Genomic DNA, 21413 nt, shown 5'->3' with positions numbered 1-21413 from the left:
TGCGTATGTTTATAATTGTTTTTAATAATGTCGTCCGTCGATAAATGTATTTTGTTTAAAAGACAATTAAAAAAAGATTAGACCTTTCATAAAATTATTATGATACCTAGAGATGATGGATTTACATTACCATGGACTAATAAATATATATATATATATTATATTATTCGTCCATGACATTACTATGTTCTGTTGAACAAAGTTACGTGTTAAATTTGTTTTTCCAATCATATAGGTGTGTTTGGAGTGGGAGTTAGACCATTCTCCCATTGCGATACGCACAGGCGATTCAAGTATCCTGCAAGTCTCGGAGACTAGTCGCCGCGGAATGTCTCACATACATTGTACCGGTAGCGTAGTGTGCGAGCCTACATACAAATGTATGTGAGATACTCCGCGGCGACTAGTCTCCGAGACTTACAGGATACTTGAATCTCCTGTGCGTATCGTAATGGGAGAATGGCCTTAGAGCTGAAGAATACAATTTTAGATTCAGTTCCATCCAGAATGAATAGCCTGAAATAAAAAATCCCTCTGTGTTATGTTTACGACCATGTCGTTTTTATCATAAAATTAATTATTTTTTTGCATAACAGACGACAATTACTTTTTTGTGAGTCTCATAATAATTATAACCCTTAGCAAATATATATTTTTATAATAATACATATAAATGGTGTCGTTATTTAAGCCCTAGTACCTGTTCTTTTATACTTCTATACTCTTCAACTTGAAAGATAACAACCCCTTTCCCTCTTCCCTCTTTCGCTCACTATTTTAATATCTTACGAGCTGCGCTCCGCGGTTTCACCCGCGTGGCTTTTCTCCTGTTAGACTCTTAGCGTGATGATATACAGGGTGCTCCACCATCGGAATACTAAGCTCAAAGGAGGTTAGAGTTTTGTATACGCTGAGTACGTAAAAACACTTATATAATTCCATTTTACATGATCATTTTTTTTTGTTTAAGTTTTACATATAAAACTACAAGTCCCTTCGCGCTTAGTATACCGATAGTGGGACACCCTGTATAACCTTTCTCGATGAATGGGCTAACACTGAAATAATTTTTCAAATCGGATCAGTAGATCCTGAGATTAGCGCGTTCAAACAAACAAACAAACTCTTCAGACAAACTCTATAAACAATCTCTATAGATATTTTCAAATATAACAACCTAGCTAAAAAATCTAACAGATTTAATATATAAACTAGAAACGAGCCCGCGGCTTCGCCCGCTTTGTCTAAACCCAATATATGATAAAACCTGCCTCGATAATTACTCTAAATTTAAAAAAAAACCGCATCAAAATCCGTTGTAGCTTGTAGGTACCTTTATCCTAAAACCTGCCTATTTCTGTCCCGAAAGACGTTAAAGGTGGATATTTATTATATCACAAACGTGGAAACATCACAGAAACCATCATGTTGAAGGATTTCTTGTCTTCAGATACAACAACTTGAAGCATTCGCATCGTTTTGAAATTTTATTGAACCGCCCATCAAAGACTATGTTCCATGTTGTGTTACATCGTGATTCGTGAGTATAATACCAAGTACCAACGAGTGTATTGATGTAATATTTTACCGAACCAAAGCACGAACGCGGGCGATGCTGTCTTCTATTGCAATAGGTTCAAACCTGTTACAACTTATAGGTAGACTCGAACACTGAGCATTGCGCCGAACAGAGCATCGGGCATTAGCATGAACGTTACATTTCATAGAGATGCTTTTGTAAATTAATAGCTGTATTGTTGTAACTTTCGTTACTACCACAAGTACCTACTTAAAAATGCTCTAGTGAATGTCCACCCTAAAGTTAGTTACAAATTCGCATTATTGTCTGAAGGCTGCGGTCAGCGATGTCTGGAGTACCTACCTTAAATCAAGCATCCTTTAAATATAATTATGTTGAATTCTTACTAGACATTCATATGTAGCTACACCACATACACTATATTTCATTTACAACTAACCTATTTAGTATTGACCTATGCTAAATTCGATATCAATAATAAGTAGAAAAAGAATCCCATGTTTAAATCTTTGTAGAATAACACAAACAAGTTTTGAAGTGTTCTCTGCGTAAAGAGTTCATAAAAAAGAATCTATGCAAAAAAATTGGAACCTTTCGATTCTTTGCCTTGCCTGTTTTAAAATACATGTGCTTTTAATTTATGGAAGTATTTAGGTACCTATGTTAGAACTAAGTTATTACGTATCTATAGTTGGATACGTAATACATTTTCACAATATCCGACGGTCAATTAATTTTTAAAACATATTTTCCTTGAAGGTTGGAAGTGAGCTAATTTATATAATACATACAATTACGCAAATAACGGAAATGCATGATATTTTGTAATTTTTTCGGATAAAGCGGATCGAAAGGGCCTCAACTGGCTTCCTTTGCCTGTTCCATAATAATAATAATAATACGGGCATTTCTCCGCAACTCGACGTCTATGCGCCTATTTTGCGTGAGAGAGGGAGGTGGGGGAAACCAGCTAAAACTGAAACCACCCGAGCTCCTCCATGAAGCCAAGCAGCTTGTGAGGACTGCCAAAGGCTTCGGGGAGGGACCCAGGAGACCCCAGGTGTCTTGCCTGTTCCATTTACTTTTAGTATTGCAGTCAGAATAAAACTTGGCAAATAAGTTCGAATAGTTTGTAATATATTTAAACTGAAAACTGAAAGTTTTGTTATAGTTATGCCATATTCGCATTTTATCAAATTGTTAAAGGGCCGAGTAGCCCAGAATGAATCAATAGAAATATCAAAAAATAAATAATTACTTAGTAGCATTCGAAAGTATTGCATTATCATGCACTCGAGTGTGTGTATGAATGTTATTATTTAAGTAGGTACCTCTTTAATGCGAAAACCATTGAACGGATTTTTATGACGTACATTGTACACGGAAGTGATGTAGCAGAATCATACATAAGCCATAAAATACTTGCTTTTGCCCGCGGGTGAACCCGTGCGGCACAGTTTGAGCATTGTTGCATGTTTTTTAAAATAAATGTCCCAAAAACCGCACTACACAAATAAAACAAAATGCGTATTTAAGTTGAAAGCGTAATATATTTTCATGATTATCATTTTGAGCAAAATAATTCCTTAATAATTTACTACATCTTTAGCTTAACATAAATATGGAATAACTGTATATAAAATCTACAGTGGAAATGTATAACGCTCAGGTATCTAAAGTTTAAATGATATTATTTAACTATGTATAGCCTCATTCCTACGCCGAATACGTTTTACATCGTCTTCTTCATGACGGGCGACGGCGGATTGCTGAAGTCTCGTCGGAAGGTTTCGCTGAGTTCCCCGATGTTCCTGTGCAGCGGTTCGGCTTCCGTGAGCTCGTCCAACAGACACGCTTGCACGTTCTTGTCGAGTGTGACGAGTCGCTGTCGCGAGTTCTTGAACTCCTCCACGAGGCTGAGATTCCTCTTGATGCCGTCGACGAGTTTGACGACGGAGTACTCCCCCATGGCGGCTCCTTCCTGCAGCTTGGTGCCCGCGATCTTGGCCATCGAGGACGTCTTCACGTCGCTCACCAGCTGTATGAGCCACTGCCGCAAGTTGTTCAGTATCGTCATGGGCCCCTCGTACTCGTTGGGCACGGTGCCGTCCACTTCGGATTCGAAAAAAGACAGCAGCGGAAACCATATTCTTGTTCTGAAATAGACAATTATTTGAAATTAGTTATGAATACGATAATATACACTCCGACAAAACATGCAAACAATTATATGCTTGAGCACGGATGTTCGTTAGTAAACATATGAGTTTTATAATTTATTATTAGTCACATACAAGGGAAACATTCATACGAATGCTATTTACATATTACGTGTGCATGTTTACGAGAACTAGTTTTAATTCTTGCCCTTTTATGGGTGATGTAATTTGATAAAATTCCTGTCATCAACGCGGCGACAACCTTGTTAATAGATGCACGAAATGTTTGTATGAAAACGTATTTGGCTTAATGCCATAAAAAACTTATCTTTTAGTTCAAAATCATTTCACAAAACTGGTAAAGTTATGCAACACACTTACAACTATGTATCACGTAATGATTCACGTTACCTACATTTAAAATCAAGATAATATACCAAATGTTTCTTTCTTTTATACGGATTACGGTTATAAATTAACATTTATTTTAATTAACCTACCTAGCTATTTTAAGAAAACACGTTACTTTTTAATTTAAAAATAGAATTAAATGTTAATTGCATGTCAGACTCTAGTCAAGAGGTAACTACATATATAACTTCCCTCAATTATCAATTTACTCGACAATTTGCAACGTAATTTTAAGACGTGCACCAAAATAGTTCATTCGCTTCAATGTACATCAAAGACACTGTCCAGTGTCATCATATTATTTGACAGGGTTTTGTCACACGATCACTATATCTAAGATACATGTATAGATGAGTTCTTATACACACTAATGCGCGCACGCCACTCACATGAAACTGCACTAGTAATTAATTATGATTTATTACAGCAATGCAATTGTCATTTTCTAAAAATGAATACATATTGCAAGTACTTTTCTGCAAATGTAAACGAATAGAATAATCGACCTAGTAAAGCTGAACGAGGGTATTTTTGAGTTCAATCGTCACAATTAAACAAACAATACAATCTTAATACATAATATCCTATATCTTCTTAAATGTATTTTAGCTTTTACCTTTTTAATAGATCAACTAGCTTACCGCCCGCGGCTTCGCCCGCTTTGTCTAAAACCTAATAAATTATATACTAAAACCTTCCTCTTGAATCACTCTATCTATTTAAAAAAAACCGCATCAAAATCCGTTGTGTAGTTTTAAAGATTTAAGCATACAAAGGGACATAGGGACAGAGAAAGCGACTTTGTTTTATACTATGTAGTGATGATATATTGAAAAAAGCGGGTCATCACTCATAAAAATTACTTTACTTAAATACGTTATTGCTCAAACTATTGCGGGCATAACCGCGGGGTACCTACATATCTAATTTCTAAACCTAGAAGTACTAACTAAACGTACCTAGAAGAGTCGCTCTGCATGAGCGCCTGGTTGTTGGACAGCGTGTGGTAGTACAGGAACAGCCGCGACGTGATATAGAACGCGATGAACACGTCGATCGAGTAGTGCTCGTGCGCCGCCAGGATGAAGAATATGCCGAACATGTTCATCACCCACGTCAGGATGTGCAAGAGGTACTGACTGCGCGATGTGTCTGGAAGAAACGACATTTTCGTTAGTAGTTCCCAAAAATAAATGTCAATTCTTATTGTTTCTAAGTTGATTCCTTTTTAAGTTGGTTCGTTCGTTGGTTGGTTCGTTGGTTCTTTGCTATTCGAGAGATTTTTAACTGACGTTCCCAAAAGCGAAAGAAGTTAGATTCGTAGCGTATAATCTTTCTTAGCTTATTATGGTTTTATGTAATTTCCTCCCAGAGCAAACACAGTAATTTACTACGGGATAGATACGTTGAGGAGGTAAAGCAATCATCAATTATTCTTCTAAGAATATGATTCAGTATAATGTAATCGAAACATAAGTGGGCCATATGGCCCACGGTTAGTACATATATTGTATGAACAAGAATGACGGTCGGAACGGTAGGACTGTAAGGGACCGGAAGGAAGTTAGCGCGGAAAGTTTATTTTTTTTAATTATTAATATCTCAAAAAATTGCTCCTTAAATGCTCCATCAGAATCTGTAATTGCTCCACTTCTACAATTATTAGTTTATTTATAATTAATTTAAAAAAAAATCCAAATACTGAAAACTTGATTTCCCTATAGAATGAAAAATATTCACTTTTCATAGAAAATTTTTTTGCAAAAAAATTGCTCCCGATTTGCTCTATCAATTACAAAAAAAAAATATTTAATTTTGATAATTTTTACAATAATTAACTGAAAAACTATGTTTGCATAGTAAACTACTGCGCTGTGACGTCATCAATTATTGTCGTTGCGATGCATAAGGCCCTTCGCTCATGGAGCTACTCAAAAATGACTGAACTAATCAGTAATTACGATTACAAACCAGTTACAAATTGTATCTCGCATACAACGCTACTCAAGTTATAAGGTTTCAGTCACTTGTCAATGTTTGCTCGTTCATTTTTATCATAAAAAACAAAGAAACTCGGGAAACCAGTAGCGTGGAGACCGACACGACGCGTCGCGCGTGATTTGTTGCTAACGCGTTACTCACCACTTCACCAGTTAGTAACTAGTCGCGTCGTGTGCGAATCTCCATAGAACATGTATGGGCTGTGACGCTCAGGCAACTCGTTAGTAATTTGAGTTTGTGACTAGTTCTTTTTGAGTAGCTCCATGAGCGAAGGGCCTAAGGGTCATAGGTATTTACACGTATCAGCACTGCAGCGATATCTATGAAGATCTTAATGTTTATGTTTTCTTATTTATATTATTTACTAGATTTCCGCCCGCGGCTTCGCCCGCGCAGTCAAAGAAAAGCTCTCATAGTTCCCGTTCCCGTGGGATTTCCGGGATTGCGTCATTTTCTCGAGATAGCCTATGTCCTTTCTCGGGTATCAAAATATCTCCATACCAAATTTCATGAAAATTGGTTCAGTAGTTTAGGCGTGATTGAGTAACAGACAGACAGACAGAGTTACTTTCGCATTTATAATATTAGTATGGATAGTGATTGAGTCAACAATTGAATAACAAGTGTAAGTACTATTTTATTCAATAATAATGAACAATTAATAAATATTTCTACTGTCAATCATCATCAAAGTATTGAATTGGTATTAATAATTGAATTTGAATTTCTGTTTACTATAAGAAAAATTAATATGCACTTTTTATTTCAGGGTGTGAAGGGATTCAGTCAAGGAGTTTTAAATTATTGAAGAGTGGTAATTATTTAGAAGTAGGGTTCGCGAAAAAATTGAGCCCTACTTTTATATAATCACCTGAAAATTTTTCACTAGAGTATAATTAATAATTCTTTATAATTATATAAAGAATTATTTTTGACAATAGGTTTAACATAAAAATTTTACTTATTACATAAATTAATTATTGAGTTTCATCTAGCAAAAGTTGAAAGAAACAGATCATATTATTATGTATTTAAAATCATTCTTATTATAGGTATGTTTATAAACATTTCCCTACCCATCCCTAAACTCGCATATTACGTTTATTTGTATTATTAAAACTTCAAGTAATTTTTAATTAATTTGTGTTTCAGTCGCTTGTTTCATCTTTCGGTGTCAAGTTGCTATCGTTTGCGGGAACTATGCGGGTTTTCCTTTGAAAACGCGGGCGAAGCGGCGGGCAGAAATCTAGTAAATAATATAAATAAGAAAACATAAACATTAAGGTCTACAGATATCGCTGCAGTGCTGATACATGTAAATATGGCCCTTATGCGTCGCAGCAGCAATAATTGATGACGTCACAGCGCAGTAGTTTACTATGTAAACATAGTTTTTCAGTCAACTATTGTAAAAATTATCAAAATTAAATAATTTTTTTTTGTCATTGATAGAGCAAATCGGGAGCAATTTTTATGCAAAAAATTTTTTTATGAAAAGTAAATATTTTTCATTCTATAGGGAAATCAAGATTTCAGTATTTGGATTTTTTTAAAAATTAATTATAAATAAACTAATAATTGTAGAAGTGGAGCAATTACAGATTCTGATGGAGCATTTAAGGAGCAATTTTTTGAGATATTAATAATTAAAAAAAATAAACTTTCCGCGCTAACTTCCTACCGGTCTGTAAGGGTCTTGACAATATTAGATTAATATTGTAAAGTGGATTCCAACGATGAGTTGGTGTGGAACTGAAATATATTGTAAATATTTATGACTACCGATTGATAAAGGATTTCTAAGTTGATCAATTAGAAATAAAGATTTCACATAATTTCGTAACATAAACCTTGAATTCATTAATTTCTCGATCCATTATAATCTGCATCTCCTTTACATTATACGAATTATAAAAGAAAATTAAATATTACGAAACAATTTTTTAATTAAATATATTTCTAAAAGGTCATCCAGTACCTGTTACATTAACGAATATTATCAAGATTAGATATGTACATAATATGTAATGTTAATGAATGTGACCGATTAATAAAGGAAAAAAGTGAATGTACTTGTGATTGAGGATATATTATTATTATTATAAGCTTTTTATTTAATTTAAGCAAAATTGCTTGGTAAAAGTTTTGACAAATACGATATAATCGTTTCCAAAGAGGAAACTTACTAATTGTTTTGATAAGAGGATAACTTTTGAGCTAGATTAGCTCAGGTTCTAAAAGATATTTTGTACTCGTCTGAAACGAATATATGAGCGAAGGAATATCTTAACATATTATGAGCGAAGGTATGTGGCCTCCAATAACCAAGCAATATTCTAAACTAATACGCACAAGATGGTATGCAGTAGTTTCGAAGAATCGTAGTAGTGCTGGCATTCTATGTCATATTTATAGAATTTTTCACTTTAATTTCGTAGTGAACCCATATAAAATATGAAGTAAAATGCTAAACTAATTGAAATAAGACGATTTTAGCTTTATTTAAATTGCATCAGGCAAAGTAACGTATGCATGGATATGGTATGTCGGGGCGGTAATATTTGAGATTTCCGTTATATAAGTACCTACATATTGAAACGATTGTTGATCTATTCATTCGAAGCAGAATGTAATGTAATGTTGTATTCTTCTAGTAACAATATCAATGGCTAATCATAGTAACAAATGTTTTTGTATCTATTGTGTTCTATTTTGAATTTAATGGAGCATATAATTTTCGATTAACTTGTCGATAATGATGATTTTTTTTATTATTATGAAAAAAATCAATTGCAGGAGAGTTATTCATAAGAATACCCAGATAATTTGGTGGTATTCTCATATTATAAGAAGATACCTACTAATATTATACAAAAAAAATAGGCAGTCTTAATAATTTTAATGTCATAGGAGTGTTATTTTCTTATCGCTAGACGCTAATTAATGTATAGTTAATGTATTTTTTAGAAAGTTTCGATAAAATTGTTATTATTGATTACAAACTATTAAACAAACGAGTTAAATAAAACAAGTATTACTATCAACTTGTGTCATTTAAGCAGTAGGTAGTAGACTTAATTAATTTTAAAATAAATAAAAAACAATTTTAGTGACAATTTATTTGTTTTGTTATAACATTATCACCATTTCAAGACGCATATTATTCCATATTTCTGAAACGCAATCAGTGCGTTATAAATTCAAATGTTTACATGAGAAGTCAGACCCGCTTGGTCGATATGAAAATATTTATTTGTCAAAGCATTCAAGCCGACACAGATACGCTAAAATAAGCTTATTCTATGTAAACAAACATTTACTTCCTTGGACGCAAAACAAAAATGGCATTCATAGATTTAAATATTTATGTTACCAGTTCAACAAGCACAATAACAATTAAGTATATTATTGCGTGTTTTGCTGATACGGAAATGTATACGCAATTATTTAAGAAAATAGATAATATACGTACATATATATTTTATTTCTATCTCATTCTAACAGATTGTTATCAGGACTCGAGTCAAAGTTTAATTGCCTCTCCTATGGACCTATGATTTATTACTACAACATATTCTACTGTGTTAAACATAAGACCCAGCACATTTTCACAATTAAATTTCCTTGTATCTGCATACCAAAAAATGAGCAACAAGCACCTTTCCTATCTCATGCAAATTTTCTGATCAAAATATTTAGTTGTAGTAATATAATATAAATGTAAATTGGAAGCATAAGTATTATATGGAAATAACATTAAAAGCAACCTGTTGATAATTTTAAAATAAAAAAGATAATTTAAATACCTAGTAGAATATATTATATAAAATCACTTTAGTGAGTAACGTAAATGTAATCTAAATCAATTCTTATAAAATTGATGACTGTGTTCAATTATCAAGTGTTTATCAGTGTAATATTGACTTTGAACGAAACAATATTACCGAATATCAGTCAGTTACTAGATAACATTTTTTTGGTATCGGGAACTTTAAACTGCTCTATAAAGAGACAAAAGGAAGTTCTTTGGCGCGAATTTTGATACTTTTATCTAAAGAAATTATTCACTATCGGGAACTCGTTTTATATTTGCAGATTTGCGGTCAATAAAGAATTGGGTTGTGCGCAATTTGCAGAAATCTAGATCGAATTACGCCGTACAAAATGTTTATAATGACCTTTTTACGTTACTTCCTAGTTGCTATTGAAAACATTCAATGAAAATTTAGAAAAGTGCTAAACGAAGAATGAGATAAGTCATGTTTAAAGTATATTTTTAACATTTTACAAATATGTACCGGTGTTCTAAGTGTGTACGTTAAGTTTTTATAATTCTAATTTTCAATTTAATTCCTTGACCAAGACGCAGTACATAGATTTTTATGCACGTTTATGAAAAAAATATTTTTTTCAACAGCAATAATACAAAAAGGAAAAGCATTGATGCGGAAATTATGATGTGAATAAGAGGTCCTAACTCCCAAGTGAATATATTTGAAAATTCTACACGAATAAGAGATTTGCCAACACTATATTTTATCCAAAAGGTTTTTAAGCGTATTTTTTGATAATATTTTCTGGTATAGCTTTTTATAGTATAGCGAGTAAAAAAGCAAGCAACGACTCTACAGATGCATTGCCAGTTTTACAGGAGTGGGGATAAGAAATGAAGTAATGGAGGAAAATAATACAAACAAGTCTTATTAGCAATACATTTATCGTTAATATCAGGAGCTAATAACGTATCTGCACAATTGAATCATATCGAGATTATTCTTTAATGACGAATTTTTGCGATTTTTATTTGAAGTGGGAATATTTTCTTTTTCAAACACAATTAACTGGTTGACCTTCATCGATTCATCATAAAAGATTAAATCAAAATGACGCCTGAAAGAACACACTGGAAGTATGATCACAACTGCATATTAAATCATAAAGTTTCCAAAGCGAATACTGTTTCTATTCTTTTCTGAATCGAGGAAAGTGGGCACTTAAGTTTTTCTCTTACTGGCTCAATCAATATAATATGTAATATAATATTCATTTAGATCCAATTTAAGGGAACATCAAATTCTCCAATTCCCCTTAACCCTATTTTTAGGACTATGTGTACGTTATCCACCTACATGCTACAATTTAAAAAACTCGGTCAGTTGTTTTAGCGTGTTTGAGTATCAAACAACGAAGTCTGTTTAGATAAACATCATTTCCAACTTATGCAATAAGTAGTTCGATGTACTTTATAATTCAGATTGACTCTTATATGAGTATAGCCTATCATTATGAACTTTTAACTTTTGGGATTAGTGTTGTTCAGTATTAACATAGACTAATATATTCAAGAAGACTTACAATCGCCATAGTAAAAAACGTAACTCGTTTCTCAGTTCCCAATTTTGTCGATAGATGTCACTCACAGTAGCATTTGGCATTTTTATAAGCTTTTTTATACGTTTAAGAACTAGATGTCGCCTTAGAGCATTAAGTCGGTTTAATGAAGCTAAGAGATGTCGCTACAAAAAAAATCAATGTGCCAAATAGTATCTTGACGTAAAATATAATACGCAAAAAACGTAAACTATAACGTAAAATATAATACGTAAAATATAATACGCAAAAAAATATTTTTATTTAAATGTTATTTTTTGCTCTGAATCGCGCAAGCGAAATGTTTTCGCTACAGAGCATATATACAACTTTCCGCCATCAATAATCGGGGCCTTTACGGCCGGCCGGTCGAGTAGACTAGTCTCTCCCTTTTTCGATTGAGGAAATCCACCTCCCTACCTCCAAATCATTTTGTTTTAGTTTTAAAGATTTAATAAGCGTAAAATAATACTTTCTTCATTTTTGTATTTTGAGTAAACGTAACACTAATAACGGTTAGTTTGACCAGAGGCGACTCGTGACAAAATTGTATGGGTGTTTAATTAAGTATTGAACTAAAGTCTAAAACAAAGAAAATACAGTAGCGTAGTAAATTCATTACAAAAAAAAAGCACCACAATAAGGGTGCTATTACAGATTTTTAACAAAAAACGCTATTTTACGGTACAATTTTAACTCAAAGCATGTTCCCTGTTCGAGAGTGACTTCGTGACCACCATGGACTTAGATCATTAAGTAATCGATAACACTCGCAGGTGTTTCCCCTTTTGTCGAGGTATAAGATTATTCGAATCGAAAAATCTTATGCTTTCATAAAAACTACTTGCGTAATCGATTACAAACACTCTGCGTTTTCCTAGGCTAAAACATCGAAAGGACGTCTGCGAGTGCTCCGCTAAAAATGCCGTTTTGCACTGTCAAGCCTTGCAGAAGCAATTCAAACATGTCGAATATTAAAAAAGATGGAATAACCTTTCATTTGTGTATATTTTTTTAACGTACATTTCTAATTTAATGCAATTTCTAATAATCGTCGATGTATCGTTTAGCGATATGATCAAGACAAATAATCGAGTCGTTTACTCGATCATTGATGTGGCCCCACGAGACTATCATGGAAAGAAAATATACAAATTTAATCTTTATGAACTAAGAGATAAAGTTGAATTTAAAACGCGATAATGAACCGCATTCCTTACGAGTCTATCTTTTAGCCCCTTGACCACCGAGCGGCCCGATCGGACCACGGCCCACGACACAATAGATTTTCTATTGTGTCTGTGATTCCGGGGGCTGAGGCATTAAAGAAATACAAATTTAATCTTTATGATCTAAGTTATAAAGTTGAATTTAGAACGCGATATTGAACCGCACTCCCCACGAGACAACTTGGAATGAAATACAAATTTAATCTTTATGAACTTAGGGATAGAGTTGAATTTAAAAACTCGTCGCTTAAAAGGTCATAAATTTTTACGACTTTCGTGACACAAATTATTTTTGTGAATGTGTGATTGTGTTTCAATAGTGTGAGTTACCTTCCCCGCACCAAAATCAGCAGAAAGTTTAGTTAGAACATTTGCCAGCGTACTCCATCCATTACTTAATGATCTAAGACCATGGACCACGTTGCTATGAACTGTTTTTGTCAAAGAATTACTCGAACAATTAGAGCATAAATTTCAACGTAAGATGTATAGGTGCCCGTAGCTGTATTGATGAGTCTCGTACTTAAAAACCGATAGATGCTGGTTCAAATCATTGCCGTACATCTTTTTTTTTTTCCTTTCCCGTATTTTATGGTCATATAAATAATACTGTTTACAAGGGAATAATTAAGAAGAAAAAAGATATAGACATTTTTTTTTAACAGAAAATAAAGAATTTAAATAATATATATTACTAGCGGTCCGCCCCGGCTTCGCCCGTGGTACATATTTACGTTTTCTCTACATAAAAACCATCCTCGTACTTCAAGGAATATAATAAAAAAAGAATTATCGAAATCGGTTCAGCCGTTCTCGAGTTATGCGCTTACCAACACATTTTGCGATTCATTTTTATATATAAGAAGACTAGCAGTCCGCCCAGGCTTCGCCCGTGGTACATATTCACGTTTTCTCTACATAAGAACCATCCTCGAACTTCAAGGAATATTATAAAAAAAGAATTAACGAAATCGGTTAATCCGTTCTCAAGTTATGCGCTTACCAACACATTTTGGGATTCATTTTTATATTATAAAGATATACACTACTCTGATCACTATGTCGAATGTTTGTAGTGGGCACGTAGTGGGTGTCGAAATCTTATTAAAGGTACTCTCTTCCTTAAGATGCTCCACAATCCTATATAAGTTACTCTATGATGCTCCACCACCGCGTTGCTATGAACTGTATTTATCAAAGAAATAGTAAATACTCGAACAATTAGAGCATAAAGGAGAATGACCACGGGTGGTATCGGTAAAATTTTAGTTGTGCCACGTATTCGTGATATTGTTAATTCCTATTTGTATTTATAATGATCATATGTATCAATATTAAGTCTTAATGATACCGGATAAATTGAAATAATAGTAAAAGTTATTCTTTTGAAACATGTATGACCACGTATGGAATCGGTAAAATACTAGTTGTGTCACGTGTTCGTGATATTGTTAATTCCTATTTGTATTTATAATGATCATATTTATCACTATTAAGTCGTAATTATACCGAATAAATAGAAATAAAAGTAAAAGTTTCTGTTTTGACACATATATCTCTCTTGCAAGCGTCCTGCGTCATATGTCATAGTTGAATGAATGTGTTCGACGCATTGTTCGACGTTATTTATTTTGAATTATAATGTTTATTACGATTTACTTTTCACATTTGTCTTGTAAATTAAAATATTACCTATGTAATAAATGTAAAACTTAACGTTCATCGTTAGTATAAACTCGATAAAGTATTTTTTTGAAGCGTTGAATAAAACTATTGTTTTATTTTTATTGTCGTGAACTGCGGCTTATTTACATAAAAACTTTAATCGTTTCTAAAAGTACTAACATCAAGCTTTAAATTGAGCTATATTTCATCTTGACACAATAAGTTTGATTGCGATACCAAGTGCCATAGTCACTTGGGCAATCTCCTTTCAATGTAAGACGTATAAGGGTGCACTCACACACATCAGTCACCGTCACGGCACGTCACCGGACAGGATTAAAAAAAAATATGTATCAATAGTTCTAGTATGACTCTGTTCCCACACGACAGTCGCCGGCACGAAATCTATCAGTGACGTCCCCGGTCAGGCACGTCAAATAATCTTTCCATACATGTATCATACTTTTATCCCCACTCACCCGGTGCCGTCACGTCTCAGTTCAGTCAGCGTCGTGCTACCGTCAATTGCTACATGTTCTCTAGCGTGACACACGTCTAATCACTCACTAACCTGATGTATGTGTTCAATGATTCAGTCAAACCGGCGACGTGACTGACGGACAACATGACGGTGACTGGTGTTTGTGGATACGTACACAAACCGTCACCGATCAGTCATCGGTGACTTGACGGTGACTGATGTGTGTGAGTGCACCCTTAGTGCCTGTAGCTGTGTTGACTGAGTCTCGTACTTTAAAATCGATAGATGCTGGTTCAAATCATCGCTGTTCATCCACATTTTTTTTTCTTTTCCCGTATTTTATGGTCATATAAATAATACTGTTTACAAGAGAATACTTAAGAAGAAAAAAGATATAGACATTTTTTTTAACAGAAAATAAAGAATATATATTATATACACTACTCTGATCACTATGTTGAATGTTTGTAGTGGGTGTCGAAATCTTATTAAAGGTACTCACTTCCTTAAGATGCTCCACCACCGCGTTGCTATGAACTGTATTTATCAAAGAAATACTCGAACAATTAGAGCATAAATTTCAATGTAAGACGTATAAGTGCCTGTAGCTGTGTTGACTGAGTCTCGTATTTTAAAATCGATAGATGCTGGTTCAAATCATCGCTGTACATCCACATTTTTTTTTCTTTTCCCGTATTTTATGGTCATATAAATAATACTGTTTACAAGGGAATACTTAAGAAGAAAAAAGATATAGACATTTTTTTAACAGAAAATAAAGAATATATATAATATAATTATATTATATACACTACTCTGATCACTATGTCGAATGTTTGTAGTGGGTGTCGAAATCGTAATAGAGGTACTCACTTCCTTAGATGCTCCCTAAAAACTAAAATAATAATTCAAAAACACCGGAGTTTTTAAAACAACGCCCTCTAGATGTAATAATTGAAAATCGATAGTTTGCTGTTTCCTTAGTTCTAAAATTGGTCACTAGGTGGCGCTTTTAAAACTGCAAATTAAATAATAAGCTCAAATGAGAGCGCCATCTAGCAATAAGCTGAAATTACGGGGTACGATCTCTAGTATGACAATCATCAGTCCTCTTTAGATTCTATTAGTCCATGGTATTAATAAAGTGAAGTCCCATGTCCCAAAGTGGGGTAAGGGGCAGATGCATTATACATCTGTTTCTCTAGGGACAAGTAGGTGATCAGCATTATGTGTCCTGCCAGACCGAGACATTTTTTTTTCTTCGTCTCCACCGGGAATCGAACCCAGGACCCCTCGGTTCTACGCTCACGCGTCAACCACTGCACCAAGGAAGCGGTTTAGTATTAATAGTTCTATTGAAATAATATTCTTCTCTTAGTTCTATTGAAAGAATCTTCTAGTACTTATCTACAGTCTTTCCTGTAATAGTAATTTGAAAAATCCCAATCTTTTAGATGGGAGTGATTCAGGTAAGTATTATTTTTATAACAACTTAAATTATACAATATACATGTTATTAAAATTTAAAACTGTATCGCCGAAAACTAGAAATAAAGAATTTCCAGCTAAGTGCCGAAAAGGTGTGCCAATACAGATATCTTTATCTTGTTTAACTGTACATAGCGATATTAGGCTGTTTCCGCGTATGATTCATAATTTCAGAATGGTATCGCATTAATTTGGCTATTAATTTAAACCACTAGATATAAATAGTATGTTAATTTAAGTGTGTACGTTATCCACCTACTATGGATAACATATTTCAAATTTCATTCATTTTATTTTTACAGATTAAGAAAATTAAATAGTACAAACTAAATTAATTCTCTAGTGGCATTCTCTAGTGGAAACTTAATCTTGAGTCAAATTAAGATGGTCAATTTTGACTATCTTCTGAATTTTTAGCTTTTTTGAAGCGAAATTTGACGTCTACGTGCAATATTATCTTAAGATATACCCATTAAGATGGCTAAACAACGAACGCGTATCCGCTTCATACAAATAACGATTGACCTAATGATACAGTTGCATTCCGTCCATGGAATTTTCTGTGACTCAATGTCGCGCCTGTTAAACCAATCTGACATTCAACCGATGTAATAATTGAATCTTGTTTTCTTCTACCAAGAAGCAACAATAAAGTATCAAGTCAAAATTAAACACATAAATTATAAACACGATGAATTTAAGACTTTTCTATGTTTCAAGAATTTTAGCCGCATATACAAAACAATCACAGTAAAAATTACTCACATTCAGTGATGAAGAAGTTGAGTAGCGTGAGCGTCACCGTATGTCCTGAGAACATATAGTCCCCACAAGTACGCACACCGCGCACGGACATGCCGGCACCGCTCCATATATCGTAGGCCTGCCGCAGCCGCCGGCCCCACACCGTGAGGTCGTCCGCCGGCGGGTAGAACCGCGGCTCGCACTTCAGGTGCGACCCGGGCACCGACAGCGACGTGATCAACATCGTGAAACATCGCAGCAGGAACACGGTGCCCGCCAACGCGAAGAACCGCCGCAATATAATAAACCTACGAACGCAGATTGATTTTAGTCGTTATGTTCTTTTTACTATCAATGGAGTAAAGCTTAACAGCATTGTAGGTGTGACGTTATTGACATCATGTACAATTCTAGCACGTAACTTGGCAAGGTTTTGGCGTAGTGAGGAAAAGTTCGCCCAGAGTTTAGTAGGTGGAACTACTGGTCACTTATCTCTTGCTTTTTTTTCATGATTATTGCTATCATCTATGTTCAATGATGTCTGTTGAGAAGAAAATTTAAGAAAGGAGAGGAATACGTGGAAAACGCCTGTGCGCTTTCAACGACCCTTGCCAACTTACGTGCCGGGGACTGTACATACAATAACAATAGAACAGAATATTTAAAATGTGTTGATACAATGCATGACCCGGTCCGATCTCAAGACATCATGCGTTACTAACTTATTTCCCAAGTCCTTAACTAGATGTACCTGTAAGTCGAGCACACACACAAGAATATTGACAAAAAAACTACGTAAGATAATATTGTGTGTGTGTTTGCCAGTTTGCGTTGTTGTTTATTTGATAAAAAAAATGTAATTTTCTTTGAAAAAAAGCTTTTGTTTCGTCCGAGTCATATTTTACCAGGAAAAATTGCCTAAAATATTGCTTAGTGCGAGACCATATTATATTGATTTTTATCAATTTTGCATAGGCAATATATTTTTGCGTATTATATATTATTGCGTATACTTAATGCGTAAATGAATTAAGAAAATGGTAAAAATATAGTATCCCGTAATATTTTTATTGGTGTGATTACAAGCTTAATAAATTAATAACATCGATCAAAGTAACATGTAGACTTTAACTTTTTTTTAGGTCATAAGCCTGCTATAAAGTATTTTATAACTTTTATGAAAATGACGTATGGTGCGATAATGCTTTTTTAATTTTCAAAGAAACAAGGCCAAATCTGCTTTACATAACAGCGAAAGGTGAGCGAAAACGGGTTAATTGAACTAAATGAAATAAAAAGCGGTGAAATATTTTAATGCCGCTCATTACAAGAATTACATATTTACGTATGTATAATGTATATTGTTAGTTGTTACATTTCATCTAAGAATGATGTATAGTTTAGATACATAAATATAATTCCGAATAATTTTATTATACATATTAATATCATATCAATATTTTGGTTATCGAATATTACACCTAGATTTTGATAAGGATAAGAGAAATTTCTGTTTCAGTGTCAGAAAAGGTTATTAACATGCCATTGATGTGTGTCATGACATACAGTTATTTTGTTTTAAGATGAATGTTAGTAAGTATGAAGAGTAGTTACAAAAAAAAATCGTGAACAAACATAATACTGCACTCTCAGTAGGTATTAAACTTAGAAGTATACATAAATAAAATCAGTAAATGTATAATGATGAAATGCTTCTTTGGCATATAGCAAAAGAAGCCAGAAGATGTCTTTTATAAATATGAAGGATTGAAATAAAAATATCGAATTAAACGAATTTATTGAGAAGCAAAGTCAAATATTAATAAGAAATAAGAGTCAGTCTTTTAGTTATAAATTGTTAACAATCTGTTGTGACTAAGGATATAAAAATATCTGTGATTTATTTAAATACAAATCTGAGTAACTTTATTGGAACAATGAAAATTATAATATATATCTGTAAATAAATAGTTATAATAGAATAGTCATTATGTTATTACTTGTTTATCTATGAAATGCTTCAATTATCCATTGTGGACAATACAACAAAGGGTGACATAAAAATGTAAATAAAATCTTATCAATTAAACAAGGTTACAAAATCTGAATTGTTTTTGTTTTGAGCACAAAGAAAATCAGTGATTCATTTACAGTACAAAGTGCGGTCAACTCTGTTGTAATCTATTTATTTTATTTCTATAAAAAATATGAAGCGACAAAGATAAGGTTATTCAATATGCCTAGCCAATCCATCATGATTTTAATATGACTTAATGTTTATGAATAAAAATCAATAATTAATTTCCACTTGAAACATAAAATGAACAATGGCTAGTTATTATTGTTGTGTGGTTGCTACATATCTACGACTATATGGTTTCTTTTAAAAATACAAGAAGAGAAAGCTAAATTTGCAATTAACTGATTAATGTCAGTTTCTTAAACTTTCTAAAATATTTTTGTTTTTCATGTTTACCTATATGACTCATGTTTTAACCTCAATTTTAATAACTGTAAACATCAATAATAACCATTTTATAACTACAAAATATAGGAAAACATCTTCATAATATCCATTTAATTATTCATTGTAAATGACAAATCTAATGGATTAGTGAATGACTGTGTATTTCTATGTAAAATCAAAGGTGGTTATTCACTCTTTAATGGGGGGAAATCCCAAGGAAAAATATTATCCAAGAAAAAATTATAATAACCAATATTTGCTTACATTGATAACATTGTGTTTACAAATTTGTATTGGAAAAATGTAGTTCCAAAAGTAGATTAGAGTTTGATCCAATGCCAAACTGTGACATTGTTTTTGTGCCATCACAAAGAAAATAACAATAAAATCATGACACAAAGAGGAATAAAATATTGTTAACAATTTTAAATCATTCAAATTATTATACTTTCCTCAACTGTAAATAAAGTAAATGTAAAAAAATTACCTGTGTTTGTGGAAGAAGAGGACAACCAAAAAGATTGCCAACAATAGAGAGCCTGTAATCTCACACATATCAAAGGCCCATGGAATATGTGGAACATTATCTAAGAAGAGATCTGGAAGCGGTGGATATTTTTTCATATCTGGAACTTTATCATGCACTATCACCATAACCACTGCTGTCACCCAAGTGACTAAAAACACATATCCTATGGAAACAAAACAAAATTGAATAAAATAAAATAAAATTTAAAAAAGGTTGTCAAACAAGATACAATCCTCATTTACCCATTGCTATTGCAGTTTTCCAAATTTCTGGTTTTAATTTAGATGCCTTTACATCTGTATAATTCGATACACAATCAGTATTTCCACTATAAAGTTCATTTTGTAGCTGATGATGTAGGTTATAACTTAAATGTGATAAATTAGTTCCCACAAAATTTATGTTTGTCGCTGGGTTTGAGAGTGAATCTTCGCACAAACCGAGTTCACACATTGCATTTCTATTGCTCTTCTGCAATTTCTTCACCATCAATATAAACCGTTTGCGTTCCCCAAGTTTTAACTTGTCGAATGGATAATCGTAAAAATCTCGGTCCACGAAGCTCAGTAAACATCGACCATCGATATCTTGTGACTTACAAATTCCTATAATTAAGCTACTAATTTTTTCTTTATGTAATAATTCAATAACTTCTTTGTTGCTCCATTTTATAATATCCGAATCCATGATAACAGAATGATGTGCACACGATCACTAATAAAATAATCTCTTTATAAAACTTCACTTAAAAATTTATCCTAAATTTAAACAAAAATAAAAACACTGATTTAAGACTAGAGAGAAAGCGAAGACATTGTTCCAGCGTTTTACTTTGATTATCCCAATTTGACAAATGTCCCATCCGTTCTTTACCCTACTACGCCGTCGTTGTTTGACAGATGACACCGACATTTGACATTTTCTATTGATGGATGGATGTTCCACAGAGAAAAAAGAGTTGCCATTTTATGAGGAAATAATATCTATTAAATTCTGTAAGTGTAATGAGAAATATTTGAACAATTTATAGGCTTATTATTATATAGGCACAGCGCTTAGAGCATTAAACCAACTTTAATGCTCTTAGGCCTAAGCCTGGCACAGCGGCAGTGAGAACATATTATTAGGAACGAGTCATAGTTCTCTGAGATTCGTTGTATTCAGTTTTAAATCTATAAATATGATTCTTAATACTGAGTCTTATTATTTCAAACGATTTAGGATTTAAATACTGCTCCTAACTAATTTTATAAAGTTTTGACAAACTGCGATTCACAATTTTATCGATTTTATCCAAACTCTCACGTTCACTTGACAATCTAGCCTTTC

General features: G+C 33.2%; 1 protein-coding gene across 1 annotated transcript; it reads right to left on the bottom strand.

Moving 5' to 3' along the window:
- Window positions 1-3076: 3076 nt before the first annotated feature.
- Window positions 3077-20956, bottom strand: LOC149484775 (sphingomyelin synthase-related protein 1-like). Its single transcript, XM_089701104.1, has 5 exons — window positions 20327-20956; window positions 20043-20247; window positions 17110-17396; window positions 5070-5262; window positions 3077-3696 (listed from the first exon to the last, which is right to left on the bottom strand). Exons 1-5 carry the CDS (start codon window positions 20769-20771, stop codon window positions 3273-3275), a joined length of 1554 nt encoding a protein of 517 aa, XP_089557230.1. The 5' UTR covers window positions 20772-20956; the 3' UTR covers window positions 3077-3272.
- Window positions 20957-21413: the final 457 nt, after the last annotated feature.

Source organism: Colias philodice, chromosome 11, assembly GCF_061535455.1.
Source record: "Colias philodice isolate Cphi_HAF_F1 chromosome 11, ilColPhil1 Martin Lab GWU primary, whole genome shotgun sequence".
NCBI lineage: Eukaryota > Metazoa > Arthropoda > Insecta > Lepidoptera > Pieridae > Colias > Colias philodice.
Note: the sequence above shows the minus strand (reverse complement) of the source record. Positions and strands in the feature narration are given on the sequence as shown.

Excerpts from the sequence above, each read along its gene's own strand:
- LOC149484775 (XM_089701104.1), bottom strand. The coding sequence starts at position 20,771 with ATGGATTCGGATATTATAAAATGGAGCAACAAAGAAGTTATTGAATTA. Across the intron at positions 20,248-20,326 it reads GAAAACTGCAATAGCAATGG|GATATGTGTTTTTAGTCACT; the intron begins GTAAATGAGGAT and ends TTGTTTCCATAG. Across the intron at positions 5,263-17,109 it reads CAACTTCTTCATCACTGAAT|ACACATCGCGCAGTCAGTAC; the intron begins GTGAGTAATTTT and ends CGTTTCTTCCAG.